This window comes from Cryptomeria japonica, chromosome 2 (assembly GCF_030272615.1).
Source record: "Cryptomeria japonica chromosome 2, Sugi_1.0, whole genome shotgun sequence".
Classification (NCBI taxonomy): Eukaryota; Viridiplantae; Streptophyta; class Pinopsida; order Cupressales; family Cupressaceae; genus Cryptomeria; species Cryptomeria japonica.
In genome coordinates this window covers 656240825-656266445 of record NC_081406.1, presented here as the reverse complement: position 1 = coordinate 656266445, position 25621 = coordinate 656240825, and the positions used below count along the sequence as shown (strand labels likewise).

Genomic DNA, 25621 nt, shown 5'->3' with positions numbered 1-25621 from the left:
GGTTGCCCTTGAAGTTTGCGCAAAACATAATTTTTTGTGCTTACTACTTGTATAGTCAAGGGCTTTCATGTACTCATGGCAACACAATTTACTGTGAACAAAACATTGGAGTTAAATATATCAGCACTTGCTAACAGATATCAAGCTAATGATGAAGTCCATTATAAGTTGTTCTTTATTGAATTTCAGGAAAAAAAAAAAATCAAGCAAAGTGGAGGAGCCATTATAGAATTGTGGGAAAATAAAGAAATTTCATACTGTATTAAAAATCTAAAATCAAATAACCTAGTAGCAAACTGATGATTCACCCTTAGATTGAATGTTTTGCTGGTCACAGACCCTTACCCACACAGTGTCTAAATTAATCAAATGAAATTGCATTTTAATTTGTTTACTTTTAGTTTTAGGCAGTTGAGTTACACCCTAGTTGCAAGTCACAATGTATTTCGACAAGCTTTTTAATAAAGGCTGAGTTTTGCTGCAAGTTACTCAGTGACCATTACCCTCACAAGTTCTGCAAGTTATCACAGCTTTTTTAACCATGGTTTGTCCCACTGTCTAAATGAGTTGTAACTTTCCCTAATGATATTTATTCACAATATTATTATGTTTTGATGTCTATTACATTTATTTGTTTCAGTATGTTTTTTTCTTTTCTTATCAGGTGGTATGTTGCTATTTGCTTGATGTACTTGCAATTGCTATGAACATCAATATGATTCAATATAATTTCATTGACTTGTGCAGCAAAAAGTATTTTGAATTCTTAGAGATTTCTGAAACAAGAGTGTAGGCATTTCATTCATATAATTGGCATCACGAGTACAACCATGTAAAGCAGTGCAGAATGAAGAGCAATATGACACTTGCATTTGTGCCAAACTAATGATGGATTCTGCTAAAAAATGAGAGACTGCTTATGTGTTTTTCAATGTTTTCGTTGGTGTGATATGGAAGTCAGCATCATCACTGGCTTTATCATGTCCTTTTGACTCATCATCACTGCTAGATACACATACAAACGTTCTCTTTGCTTTCAATACTTTCTTCTCTGTAGTTTTATTACAGTTGTCATCTTGCAACACCTTTTTCTTTTTTGGTGAAACCCATTGCCCTGATGTACTTTCAGGATTCTGAAATGCATGTGTTTTAATACATTGTAGGACTTCCTTTCCATACTGTTCAGCTTTTCTTTTCCCAAGTAGTTTCTCTATCTGCACGTAAATAAAGGCACTTCATTTCTAGGCGATACAGTATATTACCAGGCAATTTTTCAGCCTATATATTTGTACTTGTCCATTACTATTTAAATTTAGTATAATTTCCTTTTTCATAAAATAACTAAAGAATTGTAGTGCAATCAAATACAGACACTGATAGCTCTTTCATTGACAGCCAAGTTCCAATCATATGGATAAGAGACTAGTATGACATACCTCATCCCTTGTGGTTGGTTGCTGACTACATAACATTGTAATATGTTGTGAAGACAAGACAGCATGAGGGAAAATGCTTCCATGCCTCTGAGAGAGTTCCTTGCGAAGTTCATCGAGAACAAGTGCTAAGCCAGAATGTGTATTATTGTTATCAAAAAGTGCTCCCTTCTTGATGTTTTGACTGTTAGCCTTTGATCCCTGAACCATCTCTAATCTAACCACCTTTTGTCCTGCACAACATTGGCGTCAGACATACTCCAACAGAGGGACTAAAATTCAGTATTTGATTGTTTAATTTTCAAATACTGAATCACATAACAAGATCAGCACCTTCGTTAAATTTCTTTGATATTTCAGAGTATCTAGATAGAAAAGTATCATAAAAATGATACAGGCCACTGAATCATTCCCACTCTAAAGACTAACCACTGTAAGAAGTCTCAAATATCTAGAATATTGAAGTCATCTACGAAAGAATTCAGGCAAAAAGGACAATAAATCCAATGTCAAACATATAAGGAGATTAAAAAATAAATATTATGTATTTACTTGTCTAATTCCATAAAACATGAAAGATGATAAAATGAGAGACACCAACTACTGTCAAAAACAATAAAAGTAAATGTAACTTGCCTTGTAGCAATTGCTTTGACATTGATCCAAGAGCGAGATATGCATTTGTAGCATATGCTGTATGCTGGAACTCTTCTTTCTACAACAAAGAAAGGGGAAATATGAACAATATGTTGAAATCAAGAAAAAAACACTCAAGACAAGCAAATGCTGACAGCTGAATATTTCAAGTTCACATGGGAAATGTTGGACAAGGACTTATATACATTGATTCCAAACTGATCATCTCGTCCACTGTTCTAAAATTAGTGAGTACACATCGGAATCACGAGTTTCTTCAGCAAACAAGTAACTTAAGAGATGAGAATGCTGCAGAAACACGTGAGTATAAGTTACTCAACAAATCTCGCAAGAGAACTCAGTTGCTGCAGATACAGCCAAAAACACTACATAAAAACTTTATGTTCCATCATTTTTGTCTTGAGCAAGTTGGACTTCAGCAGCTTGAATTGATTGTTGGGTGATAGGAAGGATTTATTGAGAGTTCTTTAAAAGATATAAATTTATAAAAAATGGCATACACCATGAAGGTCCCTCCTGCCCCCAGACCCTCTGTTTTTAAAAGGGAAAAGACAAAGAATTTGTTTTCAGCTGCACCACATGGAAAAGTAGCATTTCCCCTCCTTTATTTAGTTTGAAATACCAGAAACAGCATTTTTTCTACATGAACCTATAATAAAAAAGGATTTTATTGAGTACTCACCAGACTCGCGAGTTTCTGCAGCAAACAAGTAATTTGAGAGACGAGACTGCTGCAGAAATTCATGAATATTGCAGAAGTTACTCAACAAATCCGACAAGAGAGCTCAGTTGCTGCAGGAACAGCCAAAAACTCTACAAAGACTTTATGTTATGTCATTTTTGTCTTCAGCAAGTTGGACTTCAGCAGCTTAAATTGATTGTTGGCTGATAGGAAGGATTTGTTGAGAGTTGTTTAAAAGAGATAAATTTATAAAAAATGGCATGCTACTATGATCAAAATAAACTGTGTTCTCTGAAATTTATTATTTACACCTCTCTTAGATTAATTAAGATTATATTATAAATTCATATAATTTATTTTATTTGTTAAATTTATTGCGAAGTCCAAATCCAAGTCCAAGATTTTAAGCCATGGACTCTTGTGTAAAAGATGGTAAAAAGATGAGATGCTTAACTAGGAAATTACATATTATTGAGCCAATGCATTCAACTTTCGAGTATTGTCTCTGCAAAGAGCACAGCACCACAATATCCTCAACAGCATGACCCACAAGAATGCATCAAAAAGAATCAAAGCAACTTCAGTCCACAGATATTGTGGATAACCAAATCCCATCAAGATTTGAATGTTTCAAATGCAACACATGGACATTGATAACTGTATTGAGAAAGTGTCTAGAAGAACCATGGCATACACCTAAAACACCTGATGAACCAAGTTTACAAGTTCAACAGGCATCAAACAAAAAGAAAGGAGGTTCACAGAAAATCCCAGCCAATCCAACAAGCCTTTAAGAACATGGGAGAAAACATACACCTGGACATTATTCTGGACTCATTTGTATCCACAACTAGACAGCACTCGCGAAATTGTGTCCTGGAATATTTGAAGTCTAAAAGCCTAAATGCTTCATCCAAGAATATATAAAAAATAAGTGTAGAAAATATTATTATCAGTTGAAATGGAACGCTGCTGATTGCACAGCCCTCAAGTTCGAAGGAAGAACAGGATGCTTTTGCAATGCTCTGGCATAGATCTAACAACCAGATTCTCACCTATCAAGATTTTTAATGAAGGATTATAGGTTTATTTTATTCAGCCAACTCAAACATGAAACTCTATGTTGTGAGAATTCACATTCCTCATACTCTCTTTGTCAAAATGGACTACTAGAATACAATGACATTATGGAGTCAGCAAAATGCAACTTCTTTTAATTGTCGGGGCAGCTTTTAAAACATAATTAGGCTATCTAATCATCCTAGATCCTAGAGATACTGATTAGGTCCCACAGTGATGCCTCTCTATCAATAAACCAAAAAACCTATATTGTCTCTTCTTTTCGTCTCTTTGCCTTTTGAAGCACTTCCACACAAAATGCCCTGCTTTGCAACAGTAGTAGCATGTCTTCTTCTCCTTCCTCTTGTCATGAAAAGACTTTGAAGAATTTGTTTCCCATTTTATAAAGGAATGCACTGCAATTTTGTCATGATAGAGGAAGAACATTACCTTGGCCATTGTTTCCAAGTCCAACCTCAGTATAATACATTTTCTGAAACAAATTTGGGCCAATTCCTTTTATGTGTTCCCCAAATGATTTGATGTTGACAGAAATGGACCCATTATCAACACGTCCATCAACAATAGGATTGGAAGCATGATCACAACCAATATAATCATAGCTAGCAAGATTAGCAAAGTGATGAATGACATGATTTGTGTCAGCCAAAGTATGCTCACCAATAATAAAAATCAGAGAATTGTTGGTAGAGGTAGAGAGTAGAAACATCAATAAAATCAGAATAGATAGAAGTAGATGCATCAATGCAAGCGTGCTCACAAATAACAGAAATTAGAACATCAATTGAGGCAGAAATATCAAAATATCAGAAACAGTAAAAGTGGAAGCATAAACACAATGTTTGTATGCCTCTCAACGTCTTCATACTTCTTCCTTAATAAGCACTTTTACAAACTATGAATCAAATCAAGTACAAGCCCAATCAATAAAGAAGGTGACAAACCAAGATCAAGTGGTAACTATGATGAATAAGATCAAAAGACAAAGATGATGGGTACACAACGATGATGGGGCTGTAGAGATTAACCCCTCAAACATGTCCTCCACATCTGAAATGTGAGACAACACAAACAATTCTGAAATGCTTGCCAAGAAATCATCTTGTAGTTAGTATAAAATGACTGTTATTATGTTCCGATAACATGGTTATCTAACTATGTATTGATTGTTTGTCAGTGTTCCACGGAAACGCGTTTCCCCCTCCTAGGCCCAAGTCCCCCCATCCCCAAAACTTTTTCCCATTGTCCCCTCGTCCTCAAAGCCCATCCCCGCATCCCCCCGTCCCCAACGGTTGTGGAACAATGTTGTTTGTTCACTTCGGGTAGTTATAACTTATAAGCAACAGTTGTTTGTTGGTCAACAGTTGTGTTCCTCTTGGCAACTGTCAGGTCCTTTAAATATATTGTGTATCATCAAGAAAAGCAATCAGACCTAGTCAAATCACTCCAATCCTTGGTTGACCATCTCTAGTCTTCTGTAATAAATTCATTTGCCAAAAAAGATATGTTTTACTCTTGTATCTAGTATGCATTTTCATCTCTATTGTCAATTCATGTATTCATTTCATCCGATAGAGTAGTAAACATTTGATGTTGTTTCCTTACAGGAAATCAGATCCAATATAAGAGATTCATGCCCTTAGACCCTAATCTAGGTGAAAAGAAAATACTCGGCAATGCCTAAAAAACAAATCAGTGAGAACTTGGCAAAAACTCAACAAAATCTCAGTAAAAAACTCAGCAACTTAAAAATTTGCTTAAATTTAATTAGAAATTCATTTTTTTGCAAAATTTAATCACGAGATGCATCCAATGAGTCAATAAATGAGTACACAAAAGAAACAAGTTGAGTCTAGACATATTTAATTGATTTAAATAAAAATTGGGTACAAAATGGCATCCTCATGTGGAATGTTGATGGCTAGTAGCTTGACAGTCTGAGGCAAAGTTAAAATAGCAAATTGTTTTTGTAAAACTAAAAGTAAATACAACATCAAAACTATTTACATCTTCCTCTTCCCAACTCTAGTAAAAACTAGAAGAGAGGTAGAACTAGGGGGTTTAGTCTTAGGAATGCATTGTGGCTACGCCTCCTCACTCGACACAACTGGTTGTGGCTTGACTTCCATCCTGGTTAAAGTTGTTGTTGGCACTTGCAATGACTCCTCATCCTCAAAGTCATCCACTGTGAATCCAAATCCACCCCCGTCCTCCATAGCTGCCTCTCCAAATCATAGATGTCATCCTCGATAAACAATGGAGGTTGCTCCAACGATGTCCAATCACTGTAAAGATCTATAACATCCAAATCAATTTGACCAGCTAGTATTTCCTCTACCTTCCTTGTGCGCAACCGAAGATTATATTGCACACAGAAAAGGTTATTGAGGCATTTCTAAGCTAACTTATTCCTCTTCTTTGTGTGGATGGTCTTGAACAAGCTCCAATTGCGCTCACAACTAGACGAACTACAAGGCTGCCATAAGATCCTAAGGGAAATTTTTTGGAGATATGGGTAATTTCCACCCCAACTTCAGTACCAAGCATCTATAAAATAAAATATTGAAGAGTTAGAAAGCAAAGTGAAAACATATTTTATCAATTATCAATAGTTGTAACTTGTAAAGTTGTAAATTTGAAATTTGTAGCTTGTAAGATAAATGTGAAAGACTCCAAATATTAACCTAAGCTTTGAGTGGTTCTTCCTCTCTTGGTCAGCTCTGAAGAGAATGTAATGTTCCCTGACTGTACGGTGTAATTGGCAAGGGCGTATCGACGGTTTGAACTGGCAAGGGAAAGGTCGTACGGTGAATAGGTCGTACGATGGTGAGAGGAGTGGCCGTATAGTGGTATGAGTAGGGGGTTGTATGGTGCAAATGGCGTACGATGGAGTGAGGGGGGCCGTACAGTGCAAAGACTGTACGGTGGTGTGAGGAGGGGTGCAGTACGGTGTGAATGTCGTACGATGGAGTGAGGGGGCCACGTACGGTGCAAAGGTTGTATGGTGGCAGTACGGTGTGAGACCGTACAGTGTGAAAACTGTACAATAGTGAAGATTTGTCACCCGAACCAGGCCGTTCAACATGTGGTGTATTCAACCAATTGTGGTATGTGGAATCGATGAAGCTTGCAATAAGGTATGATGCCAAATAAACGATGAACAAGAAGATTTATATGTTATTGCACGAACCAGAGAATAGTCAGATTAATGCACTTCAAATTACAGCAATCCGAGACTGAGAGCAAGGCAAATTAGGGTGAGGAGTTACTCCCACCAAAACTGCGAGAACCAAATAGGGAGGGTCTTTCACCTCCGAAATGGCGGATAACAGAACTCCAACTGGAATTCGCACAAACAAGAGAAAATACCAAATTCACATACTAACACAAATGACAAACTCGGCCATAAATATGGGCTCCGAGAACTTTCCCGAAGGGTTACAAACGGGCCGACACGACCAAACTAAGACTTGACTAATCTAATTAAATAAAGGGCCCGAAAGATTTGTTATTACATTTGGGGCCTTACAATAAAGTATTTAAATTTATTATTTAATTATATCGGGGACATCACAGAGAATAGCTTACTGCTTGCTTCCTCGTAAATGTGGAATTCGGCCATAACGAGGTCTCTCACCTCAAGCTTGAGTATCATCCCCTGAATGCATGTAATGAGCCCCTCCATGACCTCTCCATTGGGATCTGAATAGGAATCCTTGATCTTAAAACGAGGGTTGAGGAAGTATCCTGTTGCATGAACGGGTTGGTTGAGCTGATTGTTCCACCTCCTATCAATAATTTTCCATATGGGATCAAATTTGAGGTTGTCCCCCTTGTAGTATTTTTTGATAGACTCCTTGGCCCTATCCATGGCCTCATAAACATACCTGATTGGGGTTTGATCCCCATCTACCAAGCAGAGAACTCTAACCAACGACTCTTAACACCTACAATTGAAAAATACAAAAAGATTAATCATTAAAGTTACAAACTAATAATGAGAGACTTAAATCAAAAGAAATTAAATATTCAAATATTGAAGTTACCTTCATAATCTCTACAACTCTTTCTGCAAAAAGGTTGTCAAAGACTATGCATGCAACACCCTCTCCTTTAGGCTTCTTTGAATAAGTTGAGTCTAGCCATGCTTGACACATAAACATTTATTTCAAAGCCATCAATAAACCAAGAGTGCTTTGCAATGTTAAGAAAACTATTGCAAACCTTGTGACACCCACTCTTACCAACTCTTTCCCTTGGGTGTATTATCTCACCAAGTGAAGAACTCGAGGGTAATTGCAGATGTATTTTGTGATCCTCCTTGCATCCTCTACAACTAGTGTCACCCAATCAAGTTTGCCTATGTCCTCCAAAAGAAGGTCAAGGACGTGTTGCACAATGTGTCTAGAAAACTGTGGGGTGTTTCTCTTGGAGGATACTATCAACCATAGATGACACACTCGCCGAAAACTCGCCGAGTTTTTGGACCTGGCGAGTAGTAATGACTTCTACTCGCTAGGAAAACTCGGCGAGTTTTAAACAAAAACTCACCCGCATTTGCATAACAGCCGAAAACGGCAAAAAATACATTCATTTTTTGTTTTTCGATATGGTTTTGGGCTGAGAAGGGGGAAACTCACTTGGAAGGGCTTGCAAGGTGATTTGGAGTGATTATTGAGTGATTCCAAGTGGATTTGAAGGGGATTTGAAGGGAAAATCAGATTCCCAGGTAAGTTTTTTTAATTTTTTTCTATGCTTTTTTAAAACAATTTATTTATTTTTTGTTGCATTTAGATTGATTACAAATGATTCCTAGGTAGTTTAAATCATTTCTAAGTTATTTACACAAGATTTAACACAAGTTTTGTTGAATTTTCACAAATTTTTTTGAAGAATCTAGTTTTCAAAAAAAAATTCAAACCCTACTTTTATTTAAAAAAAACTTCGAATGATGTCTAAATTTATTTAAACTAATGTAGATAGTTTGCTTAGTGCTAAATTATTTAACTAAAATGTTAATTTTTCTTTTCACTTTGTATGTGTAGGTTAAGTAAGAATTAATCATGGCAAGGGAGCAATGGCCACTAGATCCATGCCCATTTCGATATATAGAAACCCGTCCTAGAAGTGCTAGAGATGGGGCATGGAGGTATTCCTATGAGGGACCTGATCTTGGGTCAATTATATGCATAAAGTGTGAGAGAATACTTCATGGAGGCATCAACTGCCTCAAATACCACCTTGCAGGAATAGATAGGCATGATGCTAGAGCATGCCCTGGGACCAGTGAAGAAATAAAAAGACAAATGAATGCCCTACTTGCAGCTGGGGAAGAGAAGAAATTGCAAAGGGAGAGGGCAAAGCTAGCCATGAGGACAGCCATAGCTGAATCTCAAGGTGCTTCTATTGACCTTGAAGAGGAAGAAGCACTTGAGGGCATAGTGGGCTCTCGGCATGGCCCATGAATCCGCAAACCCACCATCACCTCGCCCATTGCTTTTGCTTCCTCTAGTAGAGTACCTGGCACTGTTCCACTTCCATCACAACGATCAGGATCGATAGGTGATTATTTTGTGCCCAAGAACACACCTGGAGCACAACCATCATTAGAGGCCACTAGATGGAATAAGGAGGTACATGAGAAAACTAAGATTGCAGTTGCTGATTTTTGGTACTTCAACAACATTGCATTCAATGTGGCGGAGAATGCTTATTGGCTGAATTTGGTGACTCCTATGACAATTTCAGGAAAGGGGTACAAGGCCCCTTATCGCAGGGATTTGAGTGGGAGGTTAGTAAATTACTACATAGTCCGCTTGATTTCATTTTTAATTATTTTTTAGATTTCTTGTTTATTAAATCAAAATTGTGTACTAAGACCTAATTTCACTTTGCACTTACAGGTTGCTCACAAATGCAGTTGCTAGGGCAAGAGAAGTGATGGAGGATCAAAAAATTGAATGGGAAAATTATGGCTGCACCATTCTTTCTAATGGGTGGATAGATGGCAAGAACCGCACCATCATCAATTTTTTGGTCGCTTGCAAGGACAATGTAGTGTTCTTGAAATCTGCTGATGCCTCCAACAAGGTGAAAAATGCAGAAACATTGGTTGGAATGTTGGAGCATGTCATCATGGAGGTGGGGTAGAGAATGTGGTGCAAATCATCACAGATAATGCAACAGCATATGTGTCAGCAGGTAGAATCCTTTTGAATTATCACCTTTAAGCATTAGCAATATTTTCATTTGTTGTGGGCTTTGTTTTACTTGGTTGCATATTTCTTAAGAATAAATTCTTCTTTTGCAGGAAGAATCCTCCAAGAGAGGCACCCCACTCTTTTTTGGACACCTTGTGCAACACATGTCCTTGACCTTCTTTTGGAGGACATAGGAAAACTTGAGTGGGTGACTCCAGTTGTGGAAGATGCAAGGAGGATCACCAAATATATTTACAATCACCCTTGGGTCCTGTTGACGTGTATTTTGTACACTGCCTAACACAGAATAAAATACCTAAGGGTATCTTATCCTCTCTTGAATAAAGTCTCTAACTGCTGAAGATTCGCATGAAGGATCAGTTAGGATGACTTCAAGGTTCCTTTTGGTAGGGTCTCTACATGTGGATAAGCTCGCCGTGGTATGATGTGATTTGCTGGAATCACAAGGGGACTTACATTTGGTGATTGAATTTCCGATCTACTTTGCTGGACACAGGCTCTTACTAACTTAGATTTGGAAAAAATGAAAAAAGGACAAGGGCGAAGAGAGGATCTAATCCTAATACTAAGAATGTAGGAGCAATGACTTGATTTTTGATGAAACTCTAACTAGACCTTGTTTTGACATCAATGGAACATCTACACAAGACTAGTGCGATCTTCTAAGGGAATCTTTATGATGTTCAAATCATCACCGCAGGCATAGATACCATCCAAGTTGATGCATATCAATGAAGAGGCAACAAATTGAAATTGAGCTTAGGCTGAATGATCCAGTTGACTACGCAAGGCAAGTCTGCAATCAACAAACTGCTAGTAGTATGGATGTACGAATTCCACCATCAATCAATCACATTTCCTCCATTCATCTAATCATCTACCATCTAAGATTGAAGACTCCACAAGAAACCATGCAAATTGCAAGAAAACGACATATTTCACCATTACTTCAATGAAAATGGAATTTGTTTACAATCAATGGCAACAATTTCTTGCCTTGTCCTCCTATTCTACTCTAATTGCTTCCAACTATTCTCTAACTATTCTAACTATTTACAAACTATCTCTAACAATTGCTAATTACTCATTAGCCTTTACAAATGAAATGCCTGGGCTTATATAGTGCCCACAATACAATTTGATGGCTTAGATCAATTCGAGATTAATGGCCAAGATTCAACAATGAAAACCCTAATTAGGGTTTGTTACAACCATTACATAATATTTAATGCTTGACCAATGACAAAATTGTATTGCTTGGACACATGTCCCTTCTAGAAAAATCGACCAATGGATAGCCGGGGTAGGTACATCGGAGTTTGTGCCACCTTCCATGAGTTAAGTACATTGAATCTGGGCATGCTGAGGTGGACCACACTGACTGGAGGAGTGATGACTGGGATGCCACCTCATCTGACACTTGTAGCTTGCTAGATATTCAATTTGATGTCGTTGAGAGGCTATCTTTAATTAATTCATCTGGAATTATTTGCTTCTTCAACGAGCCCTTGTTCTAACTCCTTTTGTCCTTGATGTGCAAGATGATGATGTACCTCGCCTTGGAACGCTGGATTGAAAGAGGTTGCCCATGTCCTTACTTGATCGTCTTGGCGAAGACCGTCCTGGCTTGATTTTCCTTGATGAGATCTCCATTTGATGCCTACACAACATTTCAAAATTAGTACCATGATTTAGCAATACATAACATAAAATAGAGAGCAAATTTTAGGAAACTTAATGATAAGTCCTTTATTAATCATTTCCTAAAAAAGATTGAGCTAAGGATTCAAAATTCAAAATTAAGGCAATGATGATCAAAATTCGAAATTAAAACAAGAGATCTTGCCATACCTCACTTAAGAGCTAACTCTAGAATGCAAAACAAGGAATTTGCCTAGGCAAAATCAAAATTAGATGGCTTCAACGTGATCTCCTTTAAATGAACGATCCCTTTATCAATTCATCACCCTCGAGGATATCTTTGATGTGATCTCCAAGCCCTTGGCAAGTTCGCCTAACTTGAAACTCAAACTCCTTTGATAATGCTTGTGCCTTCCTATTGATAAGACTCGCACCTTGAACACAATTCGCACCTTCTCTTGAATGATAATTTAGCCCCTCCTTTGTATGAAATTCGCTCCTCTTTTGCCTTCTCCAAGTCGCATATGAGAGATGATAAATGATGATGTGAAAATGAAATAAACACCTCCTTTTATAAGCGCTCACCTCTCACAATTACCTCTAGGCCGACTTTTGTAAGAATAAAGCAATTATAAACGATTTTTTAATAAATAAGAAAGGCCGACCTTCATAAAACAATAAAATACCAAGCGCTCTATAATAATTAATTAATTTGCCATCGTTTTTAATTAATAAACTTCGATTTTTTTTTTTTTACAAGGCAAAAATTAATTAATATTTAAATGCAATATTTAAATGCTATTTTTAATTAAATTTTCAATCTTATCGAATTTTCTAGCATTTAAATAAATTCAAAAATGTGTTTGAGCGCCAAAATATTTTGAAGATGGAAAGATACGTACCTCATCGCCCTGGTCCCTAACTGAGGGACAGGAGCGATCCATTACCTTGGTCATGATCCTTGCATTTTTTACGTCCAAGGTCTTCATTTCTATGTTGAATTTGCCATTTTCCTTGGGATCTTCGAACTTGATTGATTTATCCTTGCGATTGAATGTCCTTTGTGGTGATATCGCCCTGGTCCCTTGGAGAGGGACAGGAGCGAACTTCATGCTTTCTCCTTGATTTTGCATCTTCGATTTCCTTGTGAGGGACAAACAATGTTATTCCTTCATTCCACTTTCGTTTCACTTGAATTCAACGAGGCGTATTTGATGTTAGGAGGAATATCGCCCTTGTCCCTTGGAGAGGGACAGGAGCGATCCTGAAGCTCTAGCCAAAACGTGTCATCTTTCATCCTTGGTTCCTCATTCATTGCCTCTTAAAGGACGTCCTTGACCTTAGCTATCCTTGCATTGTCTTGATTTTGTCGGAACATGAGTGTTTTAGTAAAAATCGCCTTGGTCCTTGTCCAAAGGACAGGAGCGATATGAGTTCCTTAGCTTAATTGATAGCATTTTGACGTTTGGAACCTTTGTAAATCATCTTCAAATGACACCTTATACCTTGTATGACCTTGCAAAACATTGACTCAACGTGATTTTTGCATGAATTAGCAAATATATTCAACATCGCTCTGGTCCCTTCCTGAAGGACAGGAGCGAACTTCATGATTTTGAGCTTGTCATTGCCTCGTTCAACTTGTCATCGCTATCATCGTGCAAAATAAAGTTCCTTGATCCTTCGTGATCACTTGATGCTTGATAAACTTTCAAATTTTATGCCTTTATGCAAATTTCGCTCTGGTCCCTGCCTGAGGGACAGGAGCGAATTAGATGTCTTGGTGCAAATCCTTCATCTTTGGCAATTTTTGATGCTTTGCTCTTCAATGAGATGCCTTAAAACGTCCACGCCACCCTTCACCTTGACCTGGAGTGATTGAACTTGGAGGAAAAGGCAATATAATCATTATATCGCCCTGGTCCCTTGGAGAGGGACAGGAGCGAATTTGTACTTGTAGTCTCCATCACACTTCGTCAGCTTCCAAATTTATCTTCAACGGTCTCGTAATGTCCTCTTTCATTCATCCATGCCTTGGGATCCACTCAAACTGGGCAAGAAAATCATCTTAGACAAAAATCGCTCTGGTCCCTCCCTGAGGGACAGGAGCGAACCTAGGCATTTTGGTCCTTTGATGGCATTTGGTAATCTTCAATTTATCTTCAATGAGTTCATTTCACCTCCTTCCTTGCCTTCAAACATAAACTTGACTTGATCTTTGCCCAAATCGTACCTTATGAAGAATTTCGCTCTGGTCCTTCAGTGAGGGACAGGAGCGAATTTGACCCTCTAGGCAAAAACTTCATCATTTCATTGTTTTTGATCAAGTCTGGATGCTCTATCATGCTCATTTCGTCCTTCACCATGCCTTTGATGTCTCGATTCGTCCAAACAAGGTCAGGAATGGCTCAACTAAGCATTTTCGCTCTGGTCCCTTGGTGAGGGACACGAGCGATTCGCTTTGGTCCCTTGGAGAGGGACAGGAGCGCTTTTCACTCTGGACCCTTGGAGAAGGACACGAGCGAAATTTGACTTTTCGCACTCTCTATCAGGATAATTTTTATGGAATATAACATTTAAGTATAAGAAAGAAGAAACATAGAAGGTTATACTTTAAGTTATATTCCATATATACTTTCAGGATGTTTGAGAGTGGTTTCAGACCTCCAGGAGTTATATTGCAAAATCTAGTTTTTGGAGGTTTTTCAGTTTCCAGACTTAGTCAAATTTCAGGATCAGGACATTCCAGACTTAGCCAAATTTCAGGATCAGGACCTCACTCAAGCAGGACTTGCTATCCTATGGATCTCCCCGACAGCACTCAAAATGCAAAGGCCAACTAACAAAACCCTAAAAAACCAAAAGAACAAACCCTAAAAAGCAAAAAAAACATGGGTCCCCATTTGCAATGGGGCGATGTGTGAAAACGTCACAACAGGTCCTAAATTTGATGAGACAGCACACCCAAGGGAAAGAGTTGGTGAGAGCTGGTGTCACAAGGTTTGCAACGATTTTCTTGACGTTGCAAAGCATTCTTGCTGCATTGACTTCTTTGAAACAAATGTTTGTGAGTGGAGAATGGCTTAACTCACCTTATTCAAAGAAGCTTGAAGGAGAGGCCGTCACATGCATAGTCTTCGACAGCCAATTTGCACAAAGGGCTGCAGAGATTGTGAAGGTTGTTACTAACTTACTTCAAAACTTTAATTTTTAAATTTTAGTTATTCTTGCTTCAAGTTTCTCATTACTAATTTGTAACTTCATTATTTATATTTTGATATTTTTGTAATTTGTATTTTTCAATTGTAGGTGTCAGAGCCCTTGGTTCGAGTTCTTCGCTTGGTGGATAGGGATAAAAGCCCAATGGGATATCTTTATGAGGCCATGGATAGGGCCAAGGAGTCTATCAAAAATTACTACAAGGGGGATAGGCTCAAATTTGATCCCATTTGGGAAATTGTTGATAGGAGGTGGAACAATCAGCTCCACCAACCCATTCATGCAGCAGGGTACTTCCTCAACCCTCGTTTTAGGTTCGGGGGTTCTTACTCAAATTTGAATGGAGAAGTCATGGAGGGCCTCAGTACATGTATTGAGAGGATGGTACCTGATGTTGAGGAGAGAGACCTCATTGTGAGTGAGCTCCAAAATTATGAGGCAAGAAGGGGTAAGCTATTCTCTTCAGAGCTGGCCAGGAGAGGAAGAACCACTCAAACCCCAGGTATAACATTTGCCATTTGGATTTTGGGATCTAAAGACTAAAATGATTGATAAATTAAGTTTTCTCTTTTCTCTTTGCATTCTAACTTTTCCATTTTATTTATTTTGCAGATGCTTGGTGGCAAAATTGGGGTGGAAACACCCCACATCTCAAAAAATTTGCCCTCGGAGTCTTATGTCAGCCTTGCAGTTCATCCAATTGTGAGCGCAATTGGAGCTTGTTTGAAGCAATCCACATGAAGAAGAGGAGCAAGTTAGTGCAGGAACGGCTCAATGACCTTGTCTACGTGCAATATAATCTTCGATTGCACGTAAGGTAGAGGAACTAGAAGGTGGTCCAATTGACTTCAATGATATAGATCCTTACAGTGATTGGACATCACAGGAGCAACCTCCATTGTTTTCCGACACTGACATCACTGATTTGGAGAGGCAAGCTATGGAGGAGGGGGGTGGATTTGGTTTTAGGCTGGATGACATTGAGGAGGATGAGGATGAGGATTCATTGCCACTGCCAGAAGCAGGTGGAGACATAGCTTCATCCAGGATGGAGGATGAGTCTCAATCAACCATACCGAGCGACGAGGCACAGTCACACCCAATCCCAGAGTAGACTTATACGACTAGACAGTCTAGACCCTCTAGTTCTACCTCTCCCCAAGTTTTTGCTAGAGCTGGGAAGAGAAAGTTGTAATTGTAATTTGTAATGATGTATTTACTTTTGTTTTTACAGAAACTATTTAGTAATTTACTATTTTGCTTCTAGGCTTCCACCCATCAGCATTCCTCATGAGGATGCGATTTTGTAGACACTTTGCATTTAAATATATCTAGAATCAAATTGTTTCTTTTGTGTTATCATTTATTGACTCATTGGATGCATCTTCTCATTAAATTTTGCAAAAAAAATGCATTTTTTACTAAGTTTAAGAGTGTTTTTAAGTTGTCGGGTTTTCTCGAGTTTTCGCCGAGTTTTTTTCCCAGGGGCTTGGCGAGTCGAGCCAAGTCGCGAGTAGTTCAACTATGCTATCAACCACCACATATGCTGCTGCATTATTGGTTATCATTTGCACCACATTTTCAACTCCCACCTCCATGACAATTTTCTCCAAAGTTTCAGCATTTTTCACCTCGTTAGAGGCATCCACCAATTTCAAGAAAACCACATTATTCTTGCAAGCAACCAAAAAATTAACGATGGTGCAGTTTTTGCCATTCGTCCACACATCGGAAAGAATAGTGCAGCCATATTTTTTCCATTACTTTCTTTGGTCTTCAACCATTTGTCTTGCCCTAGCAATTGCACTCGTGAGCAACCTACAAGTAAGAAGTGAAATTAAATCTTAGCACACATTTTTATTTTTTTTGGGTGTCAAAGGGTATCCCCATGTTAGCCTGACGCCCATTTTTGAGGCGAGGTGAGGTGACAGTAATCCCTTGGGGTGTGGGTAAGGGTGTTGGCTAAAATCGCATTGCTACGACTCTATCCGGCCAACGCAGAATAGAATGTTCTCGATGAGTATCCTATCCTCTCTTGAAATAAGGAAATCCCTAATGCTGTTTTAGTTGATCAAAGGGGACAACCTCAAGGTTCCAAATGTCAGTTCTTGACTGCGAGATAGCTCAACGATCGATGTATTTTGCTGGGAGCACAAGGGGCCTTACATTTTGCAACAGGCTGGTCTGTATCTAATTTTCAAACTGGGAAATAAAAGCAAAGGAGAAGAGTTTAGGAGACCTAAAATTAATAAGACTGGTATGCGGGTAGACGGATTCAACATAACCAATCCCTGCTTGGCCAGAATAACTCACAACCTTGCAAGAACGGTGTAATCTTCAAGGGGACTTAGAAGATTTTTCAGACTGCAAGTGCATGACTAAGCACCCAATTCTGGCGCAGCTTAGACGGACACCTGCAATTGAACTTAACACAATTTTAAAGGCTCAAGCTAACCATACACAGGGATGCACAATCAGTATATCCCCAATGGTATGAACCCGAATCCATCAAATACCTACAAACCAAAAGATCTATCTAAACTGTTGAAGGAAACCATGCAAACAAACTAAACCCAAGATGATAAACACCAAATCAATGTCCATTATATTGATTCTAGTTGCTATTATAACAATTTTTGCAGCATTTCTACTATGTTCCTAACTACTAAATTCTAACCTTCTAACAATCTAACCTATTCTAGCTATCTACAAAAACTCTAACCCTTTACAATGAGAGTCATCCTGCCTTTTATAGAATTTACAATTTGAATCGATGGCCAGGATTGACTGCATCCAAGGGCCCTGATCTGCCTTCTAGAAGTTGGCGGCTTTAACCCATGCCTACTCAATTCTCAATTATCCCCCCAACCATATTCTCAACTACCTACCACTATTTGGCATTAATTCGGTCAATTTGGTAGTTCGAGATAACTAACTTGTGTCCCCTCACTTTGAATCCATTAGACGGGGCCCACAAGCAGCTCTCTTTTTACAATAAACAATTTCAGTTTTTAAGCTGATTTTTTGGAATTTCTTCCAGCAGTGTATTCTTCTGAGAATGCACATTTTGTAGCACTCTGTGTTCTTTGTCTTCAATCTCATTTTCTGGTGGTCTGGTGATGGCGCGCTTCCCCGTGCATCATCTTGCGCTCTGCAACACATTCCTCATTTCCTCTTTCGACGTTGCTCGTGATCACGTCTCCAATTTGCGTTTCGGGTTGCCGTCAATCTACAAACAATGAATTCCACTTTGGATTAATCATTTTGAAAAATTAAATTAATTTAACAAAAATTAAATCTTGGTAATGTCGGGTTTTGTTTAGCGAAAATGGAAAACGTTTGCTCTTTAAAATAATATAAACTCCCCTTTGCAAAATTAGGGTTCTAAGGTTAAAAGGCGAGATTTAAACCCTTAAGTTAAAATGCCCTCCCCCTGTGCGACTTTTGCCTTTAAATGATTTTGGCCAAATGATTAAAATTGCACGATTCTGGCTTCTAATTTCGGCTAACTTGGCCGGATTACGTGATTTAAGTCTTTTTCAAGATTTTCGGCTTGTTTGACCTAATCGTGCAAATGCAAATAGTTAATCATTTCCGGCTTACAACCTGTTGACGTGTCTGAAATTGCATTGCTACGACTCCATCCGGCCAACGCAAAATAGAAATGCTAAGAATCCTATCCTCTCTTGAGATAAGGAAATCCCTAGTGTTGTTTTTAATTGATCAATGGGGATTACCTCGATGTTTCGGTTGTCAGGTCTTGACTGCAGGATAGCTTAGCGGTTTAATGTGTTTTGCTAGAAACACAAAGGGTACTTAAAGTTAGACGGACGGCTTTGAGCGAGTTCCCTAAAGTTCAACAGTCCTATATCATCTGATTTTGCTTGGATTGATACTATCTCAGCTTGACTGTATGGTTTCTTTTTGATAAAGAAGGGGGAAAAAGGAAGGGAAAAGAGATAGACAATATCTAGTTAATTTATCTAAGATAACATATTCAGAAGATAGTCAGAAACCTCAAAAAACCAGATTTGACATTATCAGCTAATAAAGCACAATGTTGTAAAATCTAGTGCAATCTTTAAAGGGAGCTAAATTTTCATGCTACTAAACATAAATGCAAAACTTGACATCCATTCATTTGATGTTTAACAACTAAACTAAGTACACAAATGGGTTCAGAGTAATGGTATGAACACCAAGGTTTCTATCAAATATTATCGTAAAAAATACTATCTGAAAACAAAATGCATAACAAGAATATTAAATGGTGAAGAAGAAGACCATGCACTCACAAAGAAGTGAGACAGCTTTAATTTCCATTAATTTTGCATGAATTTCGCCAGAGTTTCAGCAACAATCTTAGACTTCTTACCAAAATAAGGGAAAACCAACCCCTTTAAATAGAGTTTCAAAACTCAGATGAATGGCCAAGATCAAAACAAAACAAGTGGCCCAGATTCATCAATACAACATAGTACCCATGCCCATAAATAGGAGGCAAAATATCAACCACCACCAAAGGAGAAATAATAATTACCTAAAAAGGCAATTAATAACTATCAAAAAGCAACTTAAAAAGTGCACATGCACGGAGCTCAAAATTTACAACTGACTTGGCAGTTAGAAATGAACTTTATGGCCAAAAAGTGCCTTTTAAGATTTTAAAAGAATTCTGCATTTTATGAAAGCACTTTTTCCTTTCCTGCAGTAGACTCCTTTGTGATGAATTCGACCTCGTCGCATAGGTACTCTCCCCAGATATCCCGATCGGCTACACGCTCTACCCAAATGTAGTCCTGAAATCTTAGACATAACTTGAATAGTTCGGTTGTTGGCGGCATAGGAGGATTAAACATTTTGTAATGAACACGTTGTAGGAGGCTATCTATATTCTCCAGTTCTTCCCTCCAGTATGATTTATGATTTTCAAAGCATGATATGTCTGCTTGGAGCCCACCAGCAAAATCTAGGTCCTCCATGGAGTAGGTGACCCTGGGTTTAAGCCTGTCCTCCCACTGTGGTTGCACCTCATTATCTTCCATACTATTTTTCCAACCGGGAACCATTGATTTGAGGATCCTTTCACCAAGATCCTTCACATTTGATAGAGCGTCATCGCACTTATCTTGCATTTTATTGATATTATCCATCATGTCGTTCTTCATGCTGAGAGTCCAATACCATTCCTTGAAGGTATTGACATTATAAGGATTTAGGATAATATCAATAGTGGGGATTTGAGAGCAGGTCCAAAACAGAGCCCTAATGAGGGGCAATGCCTTGGCAATCGCGTCACTAGTGTTATAGCATTCCTTCCTTAGCTTACACATTTTGATAATAGTGGATTCCCTATGGAGGGCCATTTCGAGCAGATCTTTGAAGATTTGCTCTCTTCTTTCCTTAATGCTTTGAATCCATTCTCTGACAGCCTTGGCGGCATCACGCACTCCGTCGAATTCAGCTGTGGTCCTTTCTGCTAATGCTAATGGGGGAACATGGGATTCAGGGGCATGATGCAACGGTCTCAGCACGTGATCAATCTACCCCTCGGCCTGCTCATCATGAACTCGGTACATGTTTCTCTCAGCAGTTATCTCGTCGAGTTGCCTGAGCATATTTTGCACGGAGTCCTTGAACTCCTCCTTTTCTTGTTCTTTGGTGGCTCGCCCTATCGGGACGGTTGTAATGCTATAATCGGCCAACGCAATTTGATCTGCTGGCTTATCCACAGGCGGGGTAGCGATATGGATGGTGCGGTTCCTCTACTCATCCTCGGTCATCCAGGAGTAGGTCTTAGGCTTTTTCTTCCCTTTGGACTTTGTTTCCCCTATGCGAGAGAAAATATCTTCCAAGTCGATAGGTGGCTTGGTGGCTGCCTTTCGTTGTGCACGAGCAACTAACCAGTCTTGAGGTATGATTTGCCCGGATGTTATGGCCAAATTTCCACTCTGCTCCTTAGAGGTTTCAGCTGGTTCACTGCATATCTGCAATTGATTTGTCATAGAAGGAGCAAATGCAGTATCCAGCCCTTTACTTATAACTGAGTTCTCCCCTACCTCACTAAACAACTGTCGGGTATTCCCATGTGATGGTTGCTCCTCAGTTCTGTCGGGCTCGTGGGTCTCATCCCCCTTTCGTTCTCCTTCGATGGTGGTGTCATCTTTGTCGGTACTATGCAGTTGTAATTCATGTCGACTCCCCTAGGTGAGTTCATGCATATCAGCCTCTCGATTGGACGGAATCTCTCCTTCCTCAACTTGATTTCCAGGTTCACTAGAATCAATGATCCTCACCTTTGCATTTAGCTCATTTTGTGTTGGAGGATTATTAGCCTCGAATGCATCAACATCTCTTTGGGAGGGCGGAGCAGGTATATAGTCAAGTTCAACTATATCATCCTCGAAACTGGGGTCCTTGGATGATGAAGTGACTTCTGGCCGTCTAATAGGGATCTTCTCCCTTCTAGTCCTTTTTGACGTCCGAGTCCCTATATTAGCTCTGGCTTTCTTCCTTTTTTCGGGTTTCTCAACCTCTTCCTTTCGTGCACTTGAGGTTCCCTCATCTTCCGAGGACTGAGAATTGAGACTACCCATCATATGGTATGTGAATTCAATTCCCTCATGGGTTAGTCTCTCAATCTGCTGGTGTAACCAATGATCGGTTTACCTTCTTGGAGCTGCCATAACTGCCTCAAAATCAGTAATCGGATCCTGAGACCAATCAATGCCCGGCAAGAGGTACCTTACCACCTCAAACTCCTGAACCTGCAAGCAATTGCCAGAGTCTGTCACTTGATCCGGGACCCAACGGTATTCATAAAGTCGCATCTGTTGCACACTCGACCTTGAATATTCACGTCGTCGGACCTCATAGTCATCAGAACAATTCTTCCAATAGTCCTCAATTGATTCCTTTGCTCTATAGCGCCTGCCATAAGCTCTTTTTGCCAAATTGTCATGATCAAAACATTTTCTTGGGAAATGTTCCTGTAGGCCATAAGATGCTAACTCGGCAAGTGACTCATTGGCTTGCACTGAATTTTTGAAATGCACATCAAGGTTACCCAAAATCATAGGGAAGGTGAATCCGGACTGCTTCTTATCTCTCAATAGGCTGCCCGCTGGATGTGCTTGCCTTGCAACTTCCATAAGAATTACTTTGTCTGTTGGATAGCATGGAAGTCGGAACGGAGCTCCCTCAAAGTCGACTATCCGAATATAGGAGAACCTAGGGAATTGAATAAACCAAGCGTCGTATTTTTGTTCCAAAATGGTAGTCTGCTCTAAGAGCCTTAAGTGCAATCCCCCTTGCATCAACCTGACTAGGCGCATTGTGAAGGCGTCATTGACGCGCTCATATTCACCAATTGCATAAGCAGGGTTGTTCTTTTCCCTCTGAGCTATGTCATAGTAATGTAGTTGAGGATAGCAGTCGTACACCTTTACCTGATTGGGCCCGTTCCCGATTTCACCCTTCTTGATTAACCCTGTCAGTGGCTGGTGTCGGGCGAATATGTAAACTAGGTAAGAGGTCATGGTGAAGTGCTTCTTCTCTTCAATTTCGACCAACTGGGTATGAATATTATCACTGATGATCTGAGCCCAGTCGAACTTGGATTTCCTGGCAAAGAGTTGCTTCGTAAAGTAGAACATCCACTCTTCAAAAAAGTTAGATTGAGGGAGTCCCATAACCCGGCTGAGCAAGGTGACCATATCACCATGCTCATTGTGAAAGTCACTTCTAGGGGTCTTTTTCCCGATTCTAATACTCGGAGGCCTTCTCTCCTTATACCATTCTTCGTTTATCAATGTCCTCTATTTAGCAGGGTTCATGTCATATGCAACTTGTGCTTCATCTCTGGTTGTCGCAATGGGGTTATCCGGGAACGGGATGTCGAATGCTTCGCTAATGGCCTCAGGTGTGAAGTCAACTAGGACCATATTTTCCAGAACCACTAATCTGGTCTCTGGCTGATAGTGTCGGGCAGCCTCAACTACTAGCTCATAATTTTGCACTAATGGGGGAAATCCTACTGCCTGGGCGATACCACTTTCCATCATCCGCCTAGGCCTGTCGTAGGCGTTAGGAGAATATACCCGATCTCTGAAGCCCTGAATCTCTATGTGGCCCAAGTCAGTATCGCCTATGTTTTCCCATATGCTCTGGACTTTTGACTCCCTCAGTCGTCCTCTCTGGTACTGTTATTTCATCTTCTCGCTTTTGCAGGGAATGTCTGATTTAAAAACCCGAGATGTTCCGGCTACACCAGGCGTCTTTGAGGATTCTACCACAGATTTAGGCATTTATCCTGCACAACAGGACGCGGATTACGAGACAAGATGAAGGAAACAAAAAGGTTAGTCAACAAGAGGATGACATTAGCACATAAGGATCAATGGAAAACTAAAATTTGAAGAAAGTACGATGCTTCAGCAAAAGAGTCTGACTAATTTGGACATGAAATGTTATTAAGCTCTTCGTTTAAAATTCGCTACTTGGCTGCGGTTCAGGGCTTGGGTGTTCAATGATTGCTAAATTTGCACTCAAAGTCTTAAGTTCAATTTTCAAAAATGAACGAGGTTCAAAATTTCCTAAGTCTGAAATTTGCATTCCCGAGTTAATTTTCTTGATAGACTGCTTTAAATGCTTTGTTTGATGCCTTTCAAAAGGAAAAATATGCGGTCTACAAGATTTCACCATTTAATTAATTTTTCTATTATCTGCTTAAACACATTTGACCAATCTTGCATTTATTTTAAATGATTTCAAAGGAGACAAAGCGAGCTAACCTGGCAAACAAGGTGTGATGTCCCCGATATAATTAAATAATAAATCTAATTACTTTATTGTAAGGCCCCAAATTTAATAACAAATCTTTCGGGCCCTTTTATTTAATTAGATTAGGCAAGTTTTGGTTGGTCGTGTCGGCCCGTGTGTAAAACTTCGGGAAGTTTCTCAGAGCCCATATATATGGCCGAGTTAGTCATTATTGTAGGTAGGCGAATTTGGTATTTTCCTTGTTTGTGCGAATTCCAGTTGGAGTTCAGCTTGTCTGTCATTTCGGAGGTGAGAGATCCTCCCTACTTGGCATCCGCAGTTTCGGTGGGAGTTCTCCTCACCCTAGTCTGCTTCTGTTCCGGGTTTGTGCAATCTGTAATGTTCCCTGACCGTACGGTGAACTGGCCAAGACTGTTGAACTAGCAGAGGAAGGTCGTACGATGGATAGATCGTACGGTGGTAAGAAGAGGGGGGATCGTACAGTGTGAAGACCGTACGATGGAGTGAGGGGTTGTACGGTGTAAGGGTTGCACGGTGGGCGAAACATAGTCACTGACAAGGATAGCCATTTTCTAAGTACCTTCTTGATGGAGTTATTTCGGTTGGCAGGTACCGAGTTGTCACCCAGCACAAGCTACCATCCGTAGACAAACGGATAGACCGAGATTGTGAACAAATGGCTAGAGGGTTATCTCAAGAACTACGTCTCAGCTCAACAGAAGGCTTGGGTTCACTGGTTACATTTGGGTGAACACTGTTACAACACCACTTATCACATGTCGATAGGCATGCCACCTTTCAAAGCACTGTACGGTTATGAACCTTCTTCATTTGTTGACCTGGCATTGGGAGACAGTCGTGCACCGATGGCCAAAGATTGGCTTCAGGGGAGTTTAGACATCCTGACATCTCTCAAAGACAACTTGCAGAGGGCTCAAAACCAGCAAAAGATGTATGCTGACCGACACCGGATTGAGCGGAATTTTGAGGTTGGTGATCTGGTTTACCTCCAACTTCAACTACACAGACAATCCTCCTTGAAGAAAAATGGTAAGGAGAAGTTGAAGCCGCGTTTCTATGGACGCTACAGGGTGGTTCAGAGAATGGGTGAAGTTGCCTACAAGTTGGAGCTTCCCGAGGGGAGTCAGATTCACAATGTTTTCCACGTGTCATGTCTGAAGAAGGTCGTCAGCCAACGCGTCACAGTGTCCAAGGATCTGCCACCCATCGACGAAGAAGGGAAACTAATTCTGGAGCCGGCGGAGATCATCGATGTCAGAGAAAAGAGGTTGAGAACACGCACAGCCAAGGAGGTCCTTGTACGCTGGAAGAATCTACCCATCGAGGATGCCACCTAGGAAGGCGAGCAAATTCTGGGGCATCCAAGTCTGTAATTGCTTGAGGGCAAGCAATTTTTGGCCCGGGAGGACTGTGATGTCCCCGATATAATTAAATAATAAATCTAATTACTTTATTGTAAGGCCCCAAATTTAATAACAAATCTTTCGGGCCCTTTTATTTAATTAGATTAGGCAAGTTTTGGTTGGTCGTGTCGGCCTGTTTGTAACCCTTCGGGAAGTTTCTTGGAGCCCATATATATGGTTGAGTTAGTCATTATTGTAGGTAGGGGAATTTGGTATTTTCCTTTTCTTTGTGCGAATTCCAGTTGGAGTTCAGCTTGTCTGTCATTTCGAAGATGAGAGATCCTCCCTACTTGGCATCCGCAGTTTCGGTGGGAGTTCTCCTCACCCTAGTCTGCTTCTGTTTCAGGTCTCTGTAATCTGTTGTGCGATCATTATTAATATAATTTCTCTTTGCATGTGCGAATCTTCATCTAAGTCTCGTGTCTAGAATAATAATTTCATTTCTTTGTACGAACTGAGCGTTTGGAGGGCTTGAGGCGGAAC

The 25621-nt window shown here is 39.7% G+C and overlaps 1 protein-coding gene across 2 annotated transcripts in view; it reads right to left on the bottom strand.

Moving 5' to 3' along the window:
• Positions 1 to 718: 718 nt before the first annotated feature.
• The window catches only part of LOC131034077 (ATP-dependent DNA helicase Q-like 2), a 171845-nt gene continuing 146942 nt past the window's right edge, over positions 719 to 25621 (bottom strand). For both annotated transcript variants that reach the window (XM_057965428.2, XM_057965429.2), the window contains exons 18-20: positions 2070 to 2148; positions 1437 to 1666; positions 719 to 1214 (exon numbers count right to left, since the gene is read on the bottom strand). In XM_057965428.2, the coding sequence (XP_057821411.1) occupies positions 918 to 1214; positions 1437 to 1666; positions 2070 to 2148 (606 nt within the window). In that variant the 3' untranslated portion in view covers positions 719 to 917. The remainder of the gene's footprint in view (positions 1215 to 1436; positions 1667 to 2069; positions 2149 to 25621) is intronic.